At 36.8% G+C, this 22835-nt stretch overlaps 1 protein-coding gene across 6 annotated transcripts in view; it reads left to right on the forward strand.

Annotated features, from left to right (window-relative positions):
- LOC110443767 (small conductance calcium-activated potassium channel protein 3-like) overlaps window positions 1-18030 on the forward strand; it is a 96889-nt gene extending 78859 nt beyond the window's left edge. For all 6 annotated transcript variants that reach the window (XM_021488164.1, XM_021488169.1, XM_021488167.1 and 3 more), the window contains one exon: window positions 16427-18030. In XM_021488164.1, coding sequence (XP_021343839.1) covers window positions 16451-17854 — 1404 coding nt within the window. In that variant the 5' untranslated portion in view covers window positions 16427-16450 and the 3' untranslated portion in view covers window positions 17855-18030. The remainder of the gene's footprint in view (window positions 1-16426) is intronic.
- Window positions 18031-22835: the final 4805 nt, after the last annotated feature.

Genomic DNA, 22835 nt, shown 5'->3' on the forward strand with positions numbered 1-22835 from the left:
CCTGTCGGATGGACTTTACAGTCCAAGTTGAAGGAAGGTATAAAGGGAACTTTAAACGGAGGCACGAGCTGCAGGGAGAACTTATATTTGGTCAGAATACTCCCTGCAAGTAGATTAACCATTTTGACCATCGGCGCTCCTTTGGTGTGTTTAAATGACTGAGAAACAATATTATACAGCTACGTTTGATTTTCATTCTGAACTGCTTTGAAAACACAGAGAGAGCATCGATGTTTCCATTCAAAAAGCTTACACTTACTTAGTACGAAGACCATTGTCGCCGATGACGGTTTAAAACAATTCCTCGTTAGGTTCAATAGATCTTACCAGGTTTGTCGCACTCTTACAACGATTGTGCATGCCAGGTCGAAAGTGCTAACCTCAGGTTTTCTTCTTGCCACTGACGAACAGTTACTTGGTAATATTAAAACGTAATTATGTAAGTTTGATGGTGAGGTGGGATCGCAGTATCTTTCGTGGGCTAACAGCAATGTCTGGTGGGTCTGTGGGGACGAGACCAGTTTATGGTGACCTTTGGTTTGTAGTTTGTAGCGGTTACATTATGTGAGCTTTACAAGAGAAGAATATATCCAGGCGGGGGAAGGGTTGTTGCTATGATAATAAAGGCGGGGAAGGGTTGTTGCTATGGTAATAAAGGCGGGGGGAGGATTGTTGCTATGGTAATGTATTGTTGTTCGAGGTTTTATTAACAAAGATGAACGCTATGATATATTATCATGTTTTATGAGTTTAGAATGAATTTCGGTGTACCCGTCATACACTGACAGGATTACTTGTGGTCTAGATATCAGGTTACACGTTAATACCACTGAGGAAAACTCATTGGGTTTAAGTTTCACGATCGTTTTGATGTCCTGATCAACATTATACGTATTTTATTAGTTCACGTGTGCTGTAGTCCTGATATTGAAGGTAACATTGAGAGATATAGTGACAAAATATGTCATTCAAATTTGTCATAAAGAACTGAATTGGAACCATACGATCGTAAAAGTAATTTTGCCTCTTTCGCATAATACTATACTCTACGAATAGAGAAGAAAACAAACAATGCGTATTTGTATCTTCTCTTATATCAAATAGCAACTATATTTCTGTTATGATAATAATAATATGTGATATAGCGCCCTATCTAGCGAATAAGCCACTCTAAAGCGCTGTATAGTACATATATATACAATTTATACAATCAATACAATCAGCATATACATAAATCAATACAATTCTGAGGAATTCGCAGGAGCTGCCTTATCAGGCGCTAACTAGTAGTCCTATGTCACCTGGCTAATATATCCCTATGTGTGTATGCCTGCGTGTGTGCTGGAGATGTATTGTGTTCTGTTTGTAGTTTGACCGTGCTTCCAATGGTATCATTTATAGTTCCACCTCACCTGAACGTTACAGCACAGATACCACAACATCCACCTCCAGACCATGTTATACTCCACATAGGTTGTTGGACTGTTTATATATACATGTATAAAATCTTTACCGGTCATCAGCCCTACTTTTCATACTCATCACCGTTTTATAAGCTTGCTCTTGCAACCGCATGCAAGTTATAATTTGGAATATGTGTATAAACGACAAGAAGCCAGCTTTCTCAATTACCTTAGTCCCAGAATAAATGAGAGTGTACTGAGCGTCAAGTAGTCTCCTGATATGTAAATACTCCATGTGTAAGTTTAAGTGACTCTTACAGCCTATTGACCATCATCCATAATCGAAAACGATATCTATATATCATAACCAATCGTTAACTTGTCAGAAAAATAATCTCATCGAGCTCATCAATTGATTTTCTCAATGTCCACGCATAATTCAATTCCATGAAGCCATTTATACTGATTGCGACTCCTTCTTTGACCCGTTTTTCATTGGCAATAAACACGAATGATATACGCATATCGATCCAGAGAAGCCAATTGTGGGTACAAATGTATCATATTGTACATAGAATAAAGGCGTTCTATGGTATTCTTTACGTGTAACCAAAGACTGCACGTGAAGGGATGTATGGACAGCTACTTACGAAAAACGATATTGGAGTAAGTGACCACCCACTGACGTATTATTGACAAAGTTATAACTAATGGCTTTTAAAGGATACAAAAAGCGACATCCATCTTGTGGATGTAGCTTGTCGTTATAAAGGCGTTTTATCGTCGTATCTGATCGTTACCGGGGTCGCTTCTCGGTAGAGACTGGTACGAGACACAGAACGAACTGTTCAGTACATTTGAGGACAATGTACTGTGTCTGCATTCCGCATTGACAATAAACCCTTGTGTTATTTCAGGACAATATCTAAGAAATCTTTTGGAAACAAAATTAGTGTCATATTCAACGAGACCTTATATAAAATAGCAACACTTATTGATGGTTTAGTAAGAAGCTTGTACAACTCTGGTGGGCGAACGGTGCCTGTTTCTTGTCACTTGTAGGATTCATTATATTGACCCTATAATTATTGTTAACAACAACACAAAAAGGGCAAACAGAGCCATCGGGTGAATTTGCACAGGCCGACACGGAATAAGAAAAAATAAAGAAAATGGATAATTTGTTTGTTTGCGGTTTAACATCCTCGCAACAGCCAAGGTCATATGTGGGCGGGTACTTAGGGAGACATCGCGGGAAAGAGAACGTAAATATAAACAAAGTAGGTAGACAGAAAAAATAGGAAACGAATAAGACTCCAAATGCTACAATAGGGTCAGCAGATCCAGTTTGGTCTCTTCCATGACCGCTTCATAGAAGACACAAGAAACACCCCGGTTCTGCAAGGGGCCGCCATGAGTCGCATACAGTGGGGCACATCAGGTCTATTGCTGGCTCTTCAATGTCCTCAAAGTAGAAGGCAAAAAAGAAACCACCATCAATTATACAAGGGGGAGGGGGGGGGGGGGGATTAATAGAATAATGAAAATAATTCATATTTGTTAAATACGGTACAACGGGATTTTTTCCGCCTTTCCCGCTTTCCATTATTAGGGCGGATTTATCATGACAGCGAATACTAACACACAACATACACTATATAGTAATTACAGGTGAAGGGCGAAGTTAACACTGGGCGAACATGGATTTTATCGAAATGGGCGAATATTTGACTTGGTGAAAGTGCCCCGATATTCCATATTGAAACGGGTGCAGCAAGAATTAAATCAGAGTGTCTTCAGCTACCTCGTTTGAGAGAAAACACAAATAAAGAACTTCATAACTTTCTAAGATCATGCAATATGAAATGTTTTGGTAAAGCTGAAACATGTATATACTTCCTGTGATCAAGGTAACTCAAATTTACCTCTCTATATGTTTCGCTTAAGTTATAATGACGGTGGTAAGAGATAATAAGGGTACTTTAAAGTACATGTATAATCTCACTAACACGCCATTATCTGAACAAAGTAAGTTTAGAGATAAAATAAGATATCAATCTTAAGTGATATAATAGGGGTATCTAACCAGGTTCGGGTTCTTCTGTGTTCCTATGAAGGACATGCAAAGGGGAAACAACTTCGGAGGTCCCATATTTGTCACCTGTTACAATGCAGAGGGAGACAGCTGGTCAGTTCTTCTATAATGTACCAACCTTAAGTTGAATGATATTGAGTTATGACATGTAATGTATCCCTCACTACTGCTGTCTCTGTTTAAACATTAAACAGTATAGTCTTAACTTCAATGAGGGAATCTGGTTACTTAATATAACTAAATATATTCCATGTTGCGCAGTACAACACATGGGTTTCATGATAGTACCATTATAAAGGTTAAGAGCATGTATTCCAATTCTTACGTTTACGTTGAAAAAAGAAAACAATTCTATGTTATCTTTCTGTGCCGTTTGTTTTGGTACATGCTACATTTTAAACAAACTGTTTGATCAAATGGTGGAAATACTTTTTTATTCGCGAGAACAAGGTTGTGTTTGCTATTTGTGGTTACCACTTCCGTCATGCAGTCAATCGGAAAACAAACCGATTCAAAAACATTCACATATGATAGGTCTTGGCGTTGTGCTTCGGTTACGACTTATGGAGTCGGTAGGCTTATTTGGAGGAGGTGCAACGAAATATTAATACAGGACATACATGTCAAAAGGAGTGAACATAGTACTGAATTTTAGAGAGGTATGAATTATTGGTGTGATGGGTAAAGCTTCAGTAATTGGAAATGGGATTTGGAATTACCCCTTGGAAGTATTGAAACCAGAGGGAAGCCCCTACACATGAATTCCACGACCTTTATAGCCCCCTATACTACACCTTGTAAATCATACTGGCGGTTAATCATATTAAAACAACATTACAAATACTCAGAGTTACCTTTTATTTGTAATCGATACGAGAGGGCAAATAGTCTGCTAATTGGATTTGTTCGGGTGTATATGTTTACCTGTTTTGGCCATAATCCTTCCTTCTATCATGTTTATAACGAATCCAATGTTAATTGATAACTTCGAGATAATAGAAATGGTCGTTTGATGCTATTAAAATATGTTTCAATCTGATTCTATTTATTCCATATCTGATATAGCGTGTTTTTTATTGAAACTAATTACCATTGTTATGTGTATTGGGATTCTAGATGCTGATTTTATAACAAAACTTTTTGCAAATGTTCATATTTCAGAATTTCTCATTTTGGATGTTTCGGTTGATAAATCGAAGGTTCTTGGTTTTAACAAGTAGTTCCTGGACAAAATGTAACTTATTTTGTGTCATTACATCATAGAAAGTTTTGATTCGATATGCTGCATTTTTAATTTGACATCACAGTATGAAATGAGTTCAAAACTGCTACTGCTGAAATAGAGTTTCCTGGTATAAATTTTGACCTTTGGATTGAAGAGTTTAGATGAAAAGGCTCTTACAGGCGACCGAGTATATATCGATGGTGAATAGCTTCTCTTTGTCAACGCTATCAATACCATTAAGGATTTTGTACAGTTGTACATGAACCATGCCAGCTCTTGGGAAACATATTCAAAAGAGGGGAAATCCAAGGTTTCAATTATAAGTCTATCGCTGAAGGGAATATCTTTTAACATGGGAACGATCTTAATTACACTAAAGTGATTCTTCTCTTAAGTAAAAACGTCCTCGTGATGATCGTGTTATTTACTAGAACCCTGCATGAGAAACATTTCACAATGGCCTGTCCAACCATTTTGACCAAATCGAGAAAAATATCTCGCTTTTTCTCATTTCTGTCCAATTAATTAAGAACTCTTCCATTTCACCTTACATCGACCAACGAAGCCCACTAATTATAATGCAATATTCTCCCGATCTCTATTCTCCTTGTCTTTTTACTCCTCTATCAGTGATAATTTGGCTAGGTTAACTTTTTGGATACGCATGAAATTAAATAGATTAAATACAAGGACGTCATTTCAATATAACATACGTTTTAGGGACACAGTGGCCATGGGATGATGCATGTGTAGGAATAAATTAAAATTAAAATTTAAATTATTCTTTTCAATTAAAATGTAACAATAGAAAATATTTTTGTAATTATTTCACTACAAAAATTAGAAGTCGAACTTCCATCAGGCATTATATGATTATCCCCTTAATTAGACCTATTATGTCGATAATTGTGTGTTGGATGATGAGGCTGTTTCACGTAGCCTCAGATGAAAAGAAGGTGTCAATGACCTTTCCATAGAAGACAGTGACATTCATCACACGTCTGTACGGAACACGATTACGTGGCTCACGTGTCTGGCAAGGGTCAGTGACACAACCCTCTTGATCAACATCTTGAGTGGTGTCTTTATCCCCCTCTACGTTGTTGACTATACCGTCCACATGGTCAAGCTGTAGCTGGGCACTAAATAATGTGGAATTGTCATTTATCGATGTATATCTTTGCTGGGGGAGCTGTATGGCAAGCCTTAACATATATGTTACCAAAAGAAGGATCGCACAAGCATTACCAATACTTAATTTCGTAACAGAATGTTATTTAAATAAATATATCTTTAAATGAATTGGAATTATTTTTAATGCATAACTTAATAGATATATCATTGATTCAAATAGAGATATATTAAAAGAGATATCGTTGAATAAAAAAAATTAATATTTGATTGTTACAGAGATATCTCTAAAACAAATGTCTGCTACAGGTTAGAGATGTCTCTTATAGGTATTTAATGCTTGGCATGAAATGGTGTTGAAATTTGCTTACTAAATTAATCGTAATATATATTTAAAATTATATAATACTTTACACTGGGGAAGTGAATGCCTTTATGTCATCAATATACTTCATCTGAAACCAGCCAATGGTATGAACTACCTTTATAAATATGCTATTAATTATGGGTTTAACTAGCACAGGTAGAGCGTAGCGAAACGAAAAAAAAACCCAAATAAAACCTATTGATGTAATGTTTTATGTTTCGTGATATATCGTGTGTATCATAAAAAAGCTAAGCTGAAAAATAATAATAATAAAATTGTGCACAAGCTCTATTTCCGTGGAAGAAACTAGATGCATGTACCTGCTACATTAGAGAACAAACCTTAATACATTTTTTTACAAACGCATTGGCACTGTACTATTCAGTCATCGACCATTCTATTTTATAAATGAAATGTGACGTATGGCGTGGGCTGTAATGACCGGCGTCTGAGCTGTCGTGTTAACTTAAATCGCTGACTGGTCACCTGTCATGTCCAGTGAATGTCCGAGATCAGGACACTTTTACAGGCCTCACTTACCTACACAGACTTGACCATAAACGATTAGCACCAACACCAGACTCTTTAAGGGAAGTCATTAGGTAGTTTTCTGTATTCGTCGCAACGACACTCACCTACCATTTGTGTTGGGGGTGTCTTGTAGTAATAACGACAATACGGATAACAGGCTTATAGTTTTGATTTGATTGACATTATTGTTGACTGGTTAAGATATATATATATATATATATATATTTTATTGCCTGAGACACTGTAAATTGGCAAGATGTCTGACTCAGATGTCAGTTTGGGAGAGGTGGAATCATCCGACTAATGATTTTGGAGTAGGATTTGGTACATTAGCATTATTAGTATAAAGATGGATGATAGCAAACTTTTGTATCAAACATCACATGGGAAATATCATGTAGACATGAAACAATACTAAGAAATAACGTGACCTATGTAACATATATCAATATTGACGGGTGTATGTACCTTCATTGCATGGTACAATTGCGGGGAGTATGACTAAGAGTTCACTCGGGACAATGAAGGGGGACATAACTTATCGCTAAAATCAGGAGTAAAATGACTACGCCAGGAAATAAGGGGCACATTTATAACATAATAGAAATAAAGGACACCATGTTTACATTACAGTAATAAGGGACACAATTTCTACTAAACCAGGAAACGAGGGGCACAATGCTCTCACCTGTCCTTGTCCTCGTGGACTGTGTTCGCGGAGTGATATTTGCCTACGCTTAATACTATTGGTAGGTTAAAACCTCCGCATTGTGAGCTTGTTATTGTACTGGTTTTGGCCTGGCCAGACTTGATCAAATAACAAAAACATATATTGGTTGCTGACAGTCGCATTTCACCAGAGGCCACATTTCCTTCCTAATTATAAATCTTAAAATGGCATACAAATTTCAATTTATATATTGTTTTGCTGTCGTATATTTCTCGTTATTCTTTAACACACAACAAACCAATAAGTTTTGTTATTATTATAATGTTAAAACCCGTTTATTAGGTTTTTTTTCTATCGGCAATATTGAGGACGGGAAGTCTGTCCTCCGTAACTTTTCATCAACAAGCGCATATCAAATTCAATCAAGTTATAATGAATATTTATGACGGGCTATTGTTTTACACAGATCACCGATGTGTGAATACTACTTTGTGTTTACGTTGTCACTAATTTGAGCGAGCAAACGTTCTATTTTGACAGAAAAAATCATTCCCAAAATGGAAAACTTCTTTCTCAATTGGTCTCCAAGTCGTTCGCAATTTCTACTCAAGTTTTCTCAAAATAAAAGCCTGTGATAATTACTTTATCATGCTACTGGTAGGTGGTATAAAGTAGCATACAGATGGTAAACATATATCTTTTGAAGTCGACAGTTCAGAAACTGCATGAAACAGGTCTCATAATTCGAACTACACAAGCAGGGTCTAGAACAGCATCGTTGGCAAACCGTACTCAAAATGGAAACATTCCAGGAACCCGGAAACCTAATATCCTGGGCTTAGTATCCTATTAATTAGAAAATTCCTCTCTGAACGAGTGGACTCGATATATATGGGAATTAAGATGTCAACTACTTGTCGGTTAAGAGCTTGACAGACCACCCCAGCGTGTTTCTCATTCACACCTTCCGAGGAGGCAACTTAGCTGCTATACGGACTGAGACAAGGAGCTACAATTATACCGCTGTTAATTAGTGCGGAGATCGATTTCGGGACATAGTGATATATATGTAAATCGATATTGGTACCTAAGTAGAAAAATATGTATGGGAATGCCAGGATCAAGTGGCTTAGTTTTTTTGTAATACTTGTAACAAGATTTTGATTTTTGTTTGGTTTTTTTTTTTCGCTACAGCTCCCAGAGAGATTAAAATTTTGCTGGTTTTTGAAGCTATAGCCGGTTTCTTTTTATGACAAATATGCCTTCAATAGGAACATTTTAAACAGGGAAAGTAAACTGTTCAAGTTACCGTTTAGAAAGATTTGCCAGAAATGACCTATGTATGTACAGTATTACATGTATCATGTGGGTTTACAATAACCAGATGTGTTTTCGCAGATTTTGCATTTTATGTATTTCCTTTGAACATATGTTAAAATGCAATAACTATTTTACTACGAAGTAATTTAATTTCGTTTTGATACGCCAAATTATTTCTAGCTCGGCTATAACATAACCAAGACTTTTCCTTTTTTTGTGAACAGGGTGTCTCTACTTACAAATATATGGGTTCTCAACTTTTCCCTGGTCTCCACCTGTAAAATTAATAAAAACAATGACAACCATACCTCTTACATGAAGCATGTCCTTAAATGAACAGCACATATAGAGTCAACGTTTCTGCTGGAGTATCAATACAGCTATATATTTCAGAATGTGTGCTGAATGAAAGTCTCGAACTATCCTTTTCATTTTAATACTTACACGTTTCTTTAGAACTCTCTTGAACCTGTGAAGTTCAGAATTTATTTGTTACTGGATGAAAAAGCAAAATCGTTTCATCACATCTAAATAGTAAAAAATGTTGCCAACATTTTAGAAACCTCTTAGTAAAGGAACGCCTTCGTTCTCTGATTATGAGTGCTTTCTTTATCAAGAAAGGCGAACAGCGAGAGAAATATCTTGTTGAAAATTATTTTGAGCATATTTACTGAAAAGCACGACAAACCAAACTGTATCCCTCTTTTAGCCGATTTGTTTTGATATTTTTTCATGCAAGGCAGAATTAATTGATTTAATGTTTTTTACCTAGATTAACATGGCGGATACCATTCATGAAGCAGAAGACACTTACCCCTCCACCATAATTTGAACTCGAAATCGATCAAACCAGGACATACATAGAGGCAATTGAAAAAATTAAAAGGATAATAAGAGGTTTTGTCGACACTTCGGTGTAATCGTATGTCACATTGAATCTTAGGCAGCATGCAGTCCTAATATGACTATAATTTTGACCAAATGTCGGTACTAGATGTCTATAATAACACTTCACACTGTAACTGTTCGTGTTGTTATACACTTGGCATGCTGGTGAAGTAATTAAGTGAGTGGAATATCCCTGTATCTGGCCATATGAGAATAGCGTTATCCCAACGCATTCATATATATTGTGATGTCAAACCAAACTCATGCATTTTCTATGCTAGCGTACACAATGGACAACATCTTCGTTCAAATGCCGTACTCAATAGCATGTCGTAAACTTTCGATGTAATTGAAATGGTCTGACCATTCTGTTACAACGAAGAGTGCACACAAGGGAGAACAGGGGAGAGGTCATTATGTTCGGACTGACCACGTCAATAGTACAAACTACCTTATCGATTTGTAAGCGCATTCGGGTGTCGGATACGCCCCTACGAATATAGGTAATAGCTTTAACTGAAAAGCAATTAATACAGTATGGCTATTCATTATACGATTCTGTTTCAACTAGAAACTGTCAAAACTAGTAAACCATGAAGACTAACGCTATTTCTAAATTTACTTCCTGTTCACTCGAGTGTTGTCGGTATAGAAATCGATTTCTGTGTGAAATTGACATCGGTTTATCACAAAAGTACCACATGCATAAAAATATGTAGAATATTCCGTACCCGCCGAGTTCAGGACAGTATAATTTGTATTTTACTCAAAACTTTATGCTAATTTAATAAAATCCTTTTTGATATAATAGTTTTGCTTCGAATACGACAAATATAGATTTAAAGCAATCGGAAACTACTTTTTTCAATGTGACGAAAATTTATGTTTAAATATATATAACAAAATATCGCACGAGGGAAAATATTAACATTTCACACTATGTGAATAATCAAACGTAATCATAAATGCCTTTATATGGATGAGGTATGTTTGTATTTAGAACACGTGATCACAGTATTGTGACGTCATTGCAGCTATAAAATTTGTTTATATTAAGAGTTTATAAGAAGTTATTTATTGAAATTGCTCAATTACTTAGCTTAAATTATTAAGTAATTTCTTATGAAAATAAGACTCATTAGCCAAGAATATCATCGTGTCCCGGAGGATATTTCCAAAAAATTACCTTTGTAAACTATGAACGTCGTTAACGGTAGACGTAAGTGGTTATTTCTTTGCTGCTGGTGATTGGTCGTCTTCCACTAACAGAAATTGACCCCACGAGATGTACCATTTCGAAAGCGTTAATGACAATTCGGATGAAAATCGACACTGTCCGTGTGTTCAGCTGATGGGATGTTCGCCTGACCAGTCCCTAATAAATGTATCGACACAGAACGTGCCTGGCAGAAAATTTACCAATAATAAGATCGAATGGGTGAAGCCAGGGCGCCATTTTCCACATCTCGTATTTCCAAGTGCTGTTGCGTCGAATCCCCTGGGGACGATATTCAAACTGAATCCCACGAAACCTGAAGTTTAAGGTTGGTACGTGCTCGCTAGTGGGACTGTTACGTCCATGTCCAACATCTTTCGTTGATAATTTGGCACATTAAACTCCTTTAATTTCACTTCATATTCGAGAATATGTCGGAAGCATGCAGTGTGATTATTGATGATGACGAAGTGCCACAGCTGGTCTTTAATGAAGTTCAGCGGTGAAGAGAACTTCCCTGGGGCGATGGGGCGAAAAATAATTTCTCAACGTTTTTATTGGCTAATGTATACATGCACGCATTCCGACATGTGAAGCAGTTTACAATTGTTCTCAATATATACTAATCAATAACGCTGATATAATTCTTTATGAAGCAAATTTAAATTTTAAAAATAATCATAAAAACGGGTTTGATGCAATTTATTGATATTTGATATGCGTATCAATCATAATAACGTAATTGTAAGTACCTGTACGTTGTTAGATCAAATCCAATAAACCGAAAAAAGGTTCGTTATTAAGGCCCTATACGACAAACGTTGTACATACTACTGTTTTGTAAGATGAGTCCCTAGCACTTGAAATAATGTAAATATGTAATGTAATACGGAGAAATTTAATTGTTCAGAAGGATTTTTGTTTCAATTCTAACTTGATGTTCTTGCTCAAATTGCAATGTGTTTGATCACGGATGCTAATTTGTGAACCGCTATGAGCGACCAACGAACGAGGTTGTAATAAAGCGGTATATAAGAACCTCGAATTAATTTCATTAATTATCAGTATTTTATTAATTGAAATTGCTAGGTATACATGTATATATCAATAGCGAATTCTGGTTAAATGATTCATGCCATTCTTTTAAAATTGAAAAGGATGTCGTCCGTATTCTCGGGTTGTATTAAACCAAACCAGTGTTAAACAACACAAAACTCTAATATTACACAACAAAAACATTTTTGTATTCATTTCTGTATATTATTCTCCATTCCCTTTGAACCAGGCAATGAAATGCCTTTCACTGTCACATACAAACATGCTTTTATTTACAGCCGATGTTATCGTATATTGTAGTCTTAAAACACGTTAGCACTAAACACATGCAACGTGACATATTCTGCATCTAGTATATATTCAACGAGATTTTCACGAGAATAATGGCGTCCTTTCTTGCTTTCTTGTCTTGGAATACCAGTGGGTTACTGGCGAGTACAGGTAGGTGGCTAAGTTGATCAGTCTGTACTTCAATATCTAGAAGGCGTCTTTTTCGAGATACTATTTTGGATCAGACGAGTCTGATTTATCTACTTTATTTATTCTATTCCCTGGATACCATTGTTCTTCAGTATCCACTCGATACCATTGTTCTTCAGTATCCACTCGTCAGAACGTCACAGTTCTACTATATCACAGACAAATGTAAAAGGTCAAGGGCAGGATGGTTTATAAACGCATTCCATATTACACGCTATTAACACATATTACGAAATTGGTCACGTTCAAGGCTTGGTGTAAACAAATAGCTTGTCTTTATGAAGACATGCCTTCGTTTCAGAATATGAATTGTTTACTGTTGACGTAAACACAAGGAGACAATACGCTCTGTAAAATGTCGTGGTTTGATAGAAACGACTGTCAGACACCAGCGTTAAAGGTGTTAAGCTACATGTACCAGTAAAGTTATTTCAGGCTAACACCTCTGTTTTTGTGATGACATTTACAAGCAATCTCTTTGTCATTATCCCCTTCGAATGTAACACTTTGATGCACTTGGTTAAAATAGTATCAAGTAAAGCTAATTCCTGTCTCGTGCATGCGAGCATTACACGTGATTATACGTGGCTTCCAATGTATGGCTAGTTCCTGGGATACGTAGTCAGTGACCAGTAAAGTTGGTTCCTGTGTCATGCGATCATTTCACGTGATTACACGTGTTACCAGCTTATAGTTAGTTCCTACCCCACACTGCCGATAACCAGTAAAGTTGGTTCCTGTGTCATGCTAGCTTTACACGTGATTACACGTGTTACCAGTATATAGTTAGTTCCCGCCCCACACTGTCGGTAACCAGTAAAGTAAGTTCCTGTTTCATGCGAGCATTACACGTGATTACACGTGTAACCAGTTCATAGTAAGTTCCTGCCTCAGTCTGCTGGTAACCAGTAAAGTAAGTTCCTGTTTCATTCTAGCATGAGACGTGTAACCAGTGTATAGTTAGTTCCTGCCCCAGACTGCTGGTAACCAGTAAAGTAAGTTCCTGTTTCATGCGCACATTACACGTGATTACACGTGTAACCAGTTCATAGTTAGTTCCTGCCCCAGACTGCTGGTAACCAGTGAAGTAAGTTCCTGTTTCATTCGAGCATTACATGTGATTACACGTGTAACCAGTTTATAGCTAGTTCCTACCCCACATGGCCGGTAGCCAGTAAAGTTGGTTCCTGTCTCATGCAAGCATTAGACGTGAATAGACGATGTTACGAATCTTTAGTTAAAGTTCCTGGTCCACGCTGTCATGATACTGTACCATTACTTAACTAGTGGTTCCGTACAAGTACACGTTGTTTGTTACTTTGAAGGAGGTCCCGTTCTCATGGAACATCTCAAAGGGGATATAATTCTCAAAATTACAGGTGAGAAAACTCAAGACACGTGAAACCAGTTACTATAGAGTCTGTGCCCTTCGAGCGTTTCATGTCGTCAGTCACAGGTAAAACTAGTGTAATATTTCACTCGAAGTTCTCATGCACATTTGTCAGGACGACTCGTGGTATTGTATACTTACACATTTTAGCGGTAATCCTATTTTAGAATTTTACGCGCTTAAAGTATTGCGCTTAATTATCATTGTGTCAAATGAACTTTCTATGTATATTGTCTTCTGTTTCTTATTTTGTGATTTCGCCAATTCATCATTGCATTATTCTGTTAAAAATTTGTTACGGGCTAAAATTTGAAGGGCCAAAATAAGTACGTTTACAATAGGTAAAGTCGACATATGAGCTAGCTAGGAACATGTTTACGTAACAACAATATAATCGATGTTAAAGAGTATGGAATGATTTAGTTGTAGGTAACTGTAAGTTATGTCCCGCGGTCGGTATTAATAACATTGACAACACCCACCCTACAAATATAATCTTCTATACGGGAACAGTCTTCATATCTTTTAGACTGATTCAGAAATGACCACAAATCAAAAGCGAAATATGTATTCTAGCCTTGTGATTCACTTAGTCTGTCTAGAAAAATATCCGTGTTGACCGACTTTGGTGGTAATCTATAATTCACATCTCATGAAAGTATTATTTTACTCATTCATGTTAAGTTTAAGCATGAGTGCTTGATTCGAGTAGGCAACATCTGTACTAAAGTATGCACACAAACAATTAGTCTTGCGTTTCGTTTCTTGTTATTGTGCTGATAGTTTGTGTTTTTCTTTTCGTTTATTTTCGGAACGTTTCGTGATTTGTACATTACCAATTTACTGGACTGTGCGAGGAATAATGAAAGATTAATAGCAACCAAAAGCACAATGTCAGCAATGGACGAATCAATTTGCCCTCGCTAGATAGATCTGTAATCGCTTATCAACAACTTGTAATTACATCATCTGAGGGGAGTTTGTCATGATTTATCTTCTGTCAACATGCTCACAGGAGCCAATGGCAGAGAAAACAAATTTGCATCGGACAGATTATTTGTTTACTTTAATGCAATTTGTGTTTGTTGACTTAAATTTCCAAAGCTGATCATTATTCATGAAAAACAAAACAAATCCTCAATACTGATACACTGTATGCCTTACAAAAAGTTAACGAAAGCAGTTTAAAAAGGGCTAAAAGAAATTAATTTTACATTAATGTAAATAGGTTGTTTTTCCAGTTTTTGGAACATCTTGATTTCTGAAATCAATAGATCGCCCTACCTTGACCTATATTATTAACGTACGTGTCACTCTATGACAAGGTGAGTATAAATTCAAAAATACGTCCAGACTCTATCCTACGGCACGTCTGCAGCTTCCGTCACAAGGGTGAGTTAGACAGCCGTCAGCAACAGTGACTGGCCGGTCAGTCTGCTACTCCGAAAGGTCTTCTTTCACTTGCAGCGTCTTTGATTGGAAAGAAAATGTCTGTTCGGAGTTCACCTTATACCGGCCTTCCAAATCAAACATTCCTGAGCAATATTCAAACTATACTCCTGCCACCCTCGCTATTTTCCATGAAGGAGTGTGTTTTGATGAATATACACTCCAGGCATTACAGTTCATTTCCGGTTAACTTCCCGTTGCACATATTGCTAAAGGAGTTCAAAGCAGTATGTGACTTGCGCATAGTTGTAGTGGTGGTAAACGTCTGTATTAATATAAAGTGTTTGAAACATACCGCCATTGGGATGCGATTGCAAGATTTTGTAAGCATACTGAAACGATTGTGTACGTTCAGTATAGTTTTACAAAATGAAGTATGAAGGACAATGCATAAAATATTAAAACACTATTTTGATCACAAAATGAACCGATGTTACTCGTGTAATATATCTTCTCGACTGTATTTGCTGGTATCATCGGTCCAATTTGACTGCCTAGATCGACCGACCTTGCGTTTTTACCTTTACGTTGTAGTCGATGAGCCATCTTTTATAACGCATCTTCACACACGACATCAAACTGATTATCAAACTCTGTGTATATTTCAGTTAGGTCGTTCCCTTTTTATTATTTATGTACAATGAAACACGGTGTGGGAGACTGTGTATTGCATCTGCATGCAGGTTAAACAATATGTTAACGTGTGCAGCCTAAGAGAAAGGTTGTTTAGTGATATGCTGCATTCGTCTGATGTAGAGATGAATATCTATTGATTATTTTTTCAAAGTTAAAGTTCAAAATGCGCATGTACATTACATATACCTGGTAGTGATTAAACCTTTGAAAAAGAAAGCAGTCGCTCTTTGTTTGAAATACATTCCTAACCCATATTTTAAATAGCGAGGCTTTCATCTTCGGGTTTATTATTTGTGAGCTGAAGTCAGTTAATGGTATTCTTCATCATGCAAAAGGATAAAATATTAGAATATAAAGATAATGGTAGAAAGAAAATTGCAGCATCATCTGTTTGTGGTGGAATCTGTGTCTATATAGGTTTACAGCCGACTTGTTTTTAATGAGGTAAATGGTTAGTAGTGCCAATGTAGTACTATTTACCGACAAACATATAGTGTAATTTCAATTTTAACCATGACACGTCTACATCCTGAATGTTTCACACCTCTGAACCTTTTTGTGTGTTGTAGATCCCAGTGTGTTTGTGTCGAGTGATGGAAGGTCCAGGCATTCCGCTAGTTAAAAGTGATGGATATTACGCTCGTTACGTCAGCACAGATCATCTAATAGAAGAAGACAAAATCACCATGAGTTCCGGAATGAAGTCCCCGCAAATCAAACAACATCTTGGACACAGATTGCGCAGACGCAAAGAGCTAATCGGTAAGCGGTCCATGGTGGTCGACTTGTCGTTTATATTAAGCATTACTGGTGTCGTTATAATAGTGATCGACACGGAACTTCAATTTGCAGGGATTGTCTCCCCTTTGGACGCCATATCTATCACGATGCGCGCGATAACTACCGTTACTAGTGTGCTACTAGTGTTGTCCGTAGTTGCCTATAATCTTATTGGCATACAGCTGAAGATCGTAAGTGCGGGCCTGGACAACTGGCAACTCGTCATCACGTATAGTACTGTGTTAAAAATGATCGCCGAGGCAATCGTATGCTTCTTCCATCCATTTCCATTCGGTGATATAAAAATTCCGATGACTGTTGTTGAGTTTGAGGCGGAACGAGCCGAATTCAACACGCGGTATGTGCCGCTCAATTCCATTTTAGCCATTTTAATGTTCCTTAGATTATACATACTCGGAAGATTCCTAGTGGTCCACAGCGACCTCTTCAAGGACACGACAGTTCAGAGCCTTGGGACTCTTAGTAAAGTCAACATCAACGCCCAGTTTGTGTTTAAGGCGTTGATGACGACGCGACCAGGCACGTGTCTCTCGGCTATTTTGGTGACAACGTTGCTGATAAACAGCTGGTCGCTAAGAGTCTGTGAGTACCACACGAACCCTGCGGACGGGAAGGATCACTACGCACAAGCGTTGTGGCTAACGGCCGTGACCTTTCTCACTTTAGGATACGGTGACGTCACACCACAAAGTATTTGTGGTAGAGTTATAGCAATACAAACAGGACTAATGGGAGTCGGTATAATGGCACTTTGCGTCGCAGTTCTCGCCCGAAAACTAGAACAAACGAGACCTGAACGATACGTTCATACGTTCGTTCAGCAAATTCATATGGATAAACTAAAGCGGCACGCGGCGGCGGATGTTGTAAAACAGTCTTTCATTGTGTGGCGGTTACGAAAGCGGGGTTACGCTTTGAATCATAGGTATATTCTACGTCATCGCCGGAAATTATTGGACGCCATCAGGAAAATGAACCAATCCCACCTCATCAAGTCTCATCTACGCGAGTGTGCAATCGGAACGGTGGAGGTTTCTAAAGGCGTGGGCGAGGTGAATGACATAGTTACTTCTCTCAAGGAGGAAAACCTCCATGTGAATCAGAGACTGGAAAACCTGGAGAAACTGGTCACAAACATACATTTCCAATTGTACGAGATGAAAGAAATGTTACGAGCGTCTTCGAAGAACAATTGAGACATATTCCCATATCTTGATGACAATGATGGTGACGATGATGGTGATGATATTGATGCTGAATCAAAGTCCGTTATATTATTCCTCGTTATATGCAATTCCCAGACAGACGTTTATTGTGCACGGTTTGTGCAGTGTTACTGATGATTGTTTCTATTAAAGTTCAGCCCACCATGCACGAGCATTGATTCAGTTTTTTTCCATATAAAAGTGTTATAAGAGGTTACGTTAGGAAACTTGTTAAGTGAAAGAAATTTTCCATTAACTTTTAATTAGTTTTTGAAGTTTTGAAACGTTCGTAAAACCGTCGCCGGAGGATGATATCAAATGTTAACGATAGAAGAAATAAAAAAGGTCTATTACTCATATTTAGAAAAATGTTTAATTCCCCTTTCATAAAAAAAAAATATGAGATATCAGATTAAGTATATATCTCTAAAAATGCATTGCTGATGTTAAAACCAACTGGTCTAGTTAAATACAAGAAATACAAAATTTCAAACTTTATCAAGCATGTGTCAATTAACAAAATGTCATTAGCGGAAATGCAGACCGAAATATTAAAGTAGAAGCTATCCATGCGGAAAATATCATTTTTAAAATCAGACAAATTCGTTCTAACTCGCCTTGGGTGACACTTATACCCATGGGATGACCCTAATACAGCATTTATTGTGAAATGCAGAAAGTCAATAACAAAAACATATGAAATTTATAACATTTCTTTTCTCACACACATTTCTACAAAAACATCAGTCAACAACTCAAACATCCACCAGAATCAGTGTTACATGTGAACATCATGGCGACCATTCAGACGCAGCCACTCTGGAAAATAAAACCCAATAAATAGACGCAGCGGCGGAAACCTGCCGTACACGCACCTTGTTTTGCGCAGCCAACATTTCGACTGTCGTTCTGAGCTGTCATCCATTGCCCTCGTTATGCACCCTCCCATTGTCTCAAAATATTACAAAATTTGATATTAAGTGGTGAACACTTTGTATTGATCAAACAGATAACAGGATTTTCACATAAACGGTGTAATATAAGCATTTCCAGGCGTTTATTTTCATTGTTTTTTGGTTACCAAAAACAGCAAGAGAAGTCCGAAGTGATAAACAAAACCATAATTCGAACTCAAGCTGATGAGGTTTGGTTCACTTGGTTTGGTTTAATTTTGTTTAACGTCCTATTAACATCTAAGGTCATTAAAGGACGTTCAAGCTGATTAAATTACTAAATCAAAATATGAACAAAGGACAGATTTCTCGGAAACCCTTGGAAAAGAACAAAAAGGATGAGACCCGGTAATCCTGAAGGATGAGCGTCGTCTTCTTCTTCATCGAAAAGATGTAAATCTTGATCAACTTAGAGTAATGGCATGTCCTCAATGTAAAAATCGGGGCAATGACAACCACAGAGCACAATTGCGAGCATACCGTTGATTCACAGCCGGTATCTGAATTTAAACATCATTTATATACATTTATAGGCTATACTGAATTTGTCGGTTACTGTAAAGCTATGGCGGTACATGTTGATGCACAGCTAAGGTGCCATGTAATACAGTAATAAGGCTGATCGTGAACCGTTACCTCTGGAGAATCTGCATGGTGCTTACCAGACACACAAGCTTACAACACCGATGGTGATGAAAGCTCTCACCGATAAACAATAAATATACCATATATATGTATGTACATGACTTTAGGTTAACGTAAGCTGGTTATTCTTTACACATTTTTAACAAATACAAGTATAGTCAGCTTAACGTTATGTATTGAGATTCAGTATGATACACCTGTAATAACAAAACAAACAACGTAATATCACATACTGTGTTATTGCATAACTTCAAATAAAGGTAAGCAGACAATGCTGTACACACACAAAAATAAGATAAGGAAGAGACATCTCGACAATATATATATTTTTAAAGTGATATGCCATGTATACGTTAAAATATGTTAGTGCAATGAAAGAAATTACAATGGTAAATGAATCAAAAATAATATTGAAGTCAAGAAACCTAAAATGTATTGTGTAAGCTTAGTACTATTTTATTTTTAAATGCATTGTACTTGACGTACTAAAGGAACACAGATTTGAGTAATTGGACACGTGACCTAATTCGCAAACGATTGTGTGTACTTGATCATACTAAATATTAGCAGTATTCCCAAACCATTATAGTATGCACTGAGTGATTTCGGTGCTCAGCCAAATGTTTGGTTAAATAATCTTGTAAATTCCTTCGAATTGCATCCTTTATTCACATCAGGTTAACTGCTGTTTTAGATGCAGCAATGTTTTCCCCGGAATTTTGAAAATTGAAATGCCAGTGGCAGCTGCATTTCAAACGGGACAAATTGGTCAGGGAAATACGTCTCAGTGCACTCGTTAATGGCGTTGAGTTCTGGCTCGGCAATTTGCCATTCAAATTAGAGGGAATAACTTCAGCAGTAGGATTTCTGTACCATACCGCAGTAATAAGTAGCAATCAGTAACCAATTACGAATGTTTCAAGCATCAAACGTAAGTGACTTGTAACATAAGAAATGAAGTAGATGTCTGAGTTATTTATATAATTACGGTTTTACCGCCCGGTATCATTTGTACCTTCTTACGTAAGCTACTGATGATCTAACAGAGCCTCGTGTTCTTGTTACAATATACATACTAAATACATTGTTATAACTCTATCTCAGTTTATCGCTGTGCGTGTAAGCTGTTTGAAGTAGGTGATATGAAGCAGGTTTGAGCGTTATGATAATGTGGAATAAGTTTAATCATAAATAAAAAAGAAAATAAATAACATTATATCAAAGAAACAGCATATGTAATTACTAAATTGTAAATTAGAAGGTTCCATCCATTGAAAAAGGCAGTAACCGATTATGAGAAAATACAACCTTAAGAAATTACCAAGACATCAACAACGTCATCCCAACAAAGACAAGTTCCCATTTACAACACTATACACACTGCAAATTGCTGCAATTAAAATTCAGGTAAATTATAAAAATCCGTCCATCCATTGCGGCATATCGTATAATCTATGCTGTTGAAATATTGCCGACCCGTATTTTTTTCCCTGAAAGTCGCCATATCTACTGATGGGTTGATAATTCTGACAGAAATCTGAGTCACATGTTCTTCTAACAAAATATACACACTTAGTACATCATTATCACTCCGAGTTGATCGCTCGTCGCCTAGTTCAACTAGGTAGCAGCATGATGATCCACTTACAACATGTGTATCAGTAGAAATATATACAGGGGTGTCATTATCAACATTACGACAAAATACTTAGAGCGATTAGCAGATCGTATAGTAAGCGCGGTTATTAATTCTTACCGATAAATATCCATACCAATTTGTAATCGTGAGTTATTATCCTCGACGATACTATTTTAAAAGGATAGATAACTCTGGGGTCAGATATGTTCTGTAAATCGCATGTCCAGTTTTTAATTCAGATTATTGACCATTACATGTGTATTTGTTTATACGTTTCAAGTGCAAGTTCCTCTGCCAGCATTTCGAGAAAACAGTTGCGTTTTATAGGAATATGACCGCATTTTGATCAGCATCATTTTGAAGCTTTTCCTCCCGCTTCGACGAACGTAATACAACTGTTAGAAGCAAACATTGGTGTGACTTAAGGCTGTTACAGGAATGTCGTTTGCACTGACGACACAGACACTTCGATATCGAAAATATAAGGAATATCTTTATTTAAATCAGTAATTACTATGAAATCTAAAATGTAAATGGATGTATTGAGCACCATTTTTCAAAGTTCAAACCCGTACCAACACTGACAAAATACCGTTCAATCTTTAAATATTTGCACCTTGATGTTTTACATGTTTGAAAATTGGCATGGTAAACAGAAACAAATTTACAACATAAATTTACGACAACAAACAAAATCATGTAAACTCTCGTTCGATCGGGAGAGAAAATAACTACAAGTGTGAATGAAATGCTTTAAAATTACCATGACATGTTCTATCAAGGTATTCGTTTTAACATGTTTAACGCCGTAATGAATGGAATTTTCTATGGAATTTGGTACTAAACCAGTGAGATAAATTGCGTCGGTAATACATGAAGCATAGATACGGCAATAGCAATGTCTAAAGATCCCTGCACTACTGCCAAATATTGTAAATATTCATTGAAAACTGCTTTTTCTGGCATAATGATAGCTGTAATAAAAACAGGAATTTTATGTAAAAAATAATAACCACCAACATATAATCAACAGCAGTGTTCTTAGTGTCAAACTACAACTACAACGGAGCAAGACCAGAATTCGAACCCAGGACCTCAGATTGTTATACTGTCGCTCCGACCAATTGGGATACAGAGGTACTTCGACAGAAAAAAGTATTGTCCAATAACGCTACAGTTACATCCAAAATGAAATGTAGGGGAGGTTCTTGTACATATACGAAAAACCACAGTGGGATCTATAGTGTTTGCCTGCAGTGGAACAGAGATAAAATTACATTCGTATTACTATAGATTTTATAGGGATTGAACGGCTTTTTTTATTTTTATTTTCATGCCGGTATGAATGCAAATCGGTTACATCCATATTGCATGAAGCCCGCTACTTAATATAGATGTAACTGATTTGCGTTCATACCGGCATGAAAATTAAAAAAACGCCGTTCAATCCATATATTTATATTTTTTACTGTGAACAATTGTTTGATTTTATTTATTTATTCTTACATAATTAATTAATTTACTGCATTTTGTATATGCACCGTCTTTTAAACTACATTGGAAGAACAGCCCTATTTAAATAAAATTGGCGCTAACAGTTAACCGTAGTCATTTGAGCGTTTCACGCAGGGGCATTCTCCATGTTGTCCGAAGCGCAACGACAAGACTCTCATTGAACAATGTTAATTTATGACGTCATAAGTAAACCACGTGTTACGTCACGAGAGTTTATGCT

The sequence above is a fragment of the Mizuhopecten yessoensis genome, unplaced genomic scaffold, assembly GCF_002113885.1.
Source record: "Mizuhopecten yessoensis strain PY_sf001 unplaced genomic scaffold, ASM211388v2 scaffold716359, whole genome shotgun sequence".
NCBI classification, from domain to species: domain Eukaryota; kingdom Metazoa; phylum Mollusca; class Bivalvia; order Pectinida; family Pectinidae; genus Mizuhopecten; species Mizuhopecten yessoensis.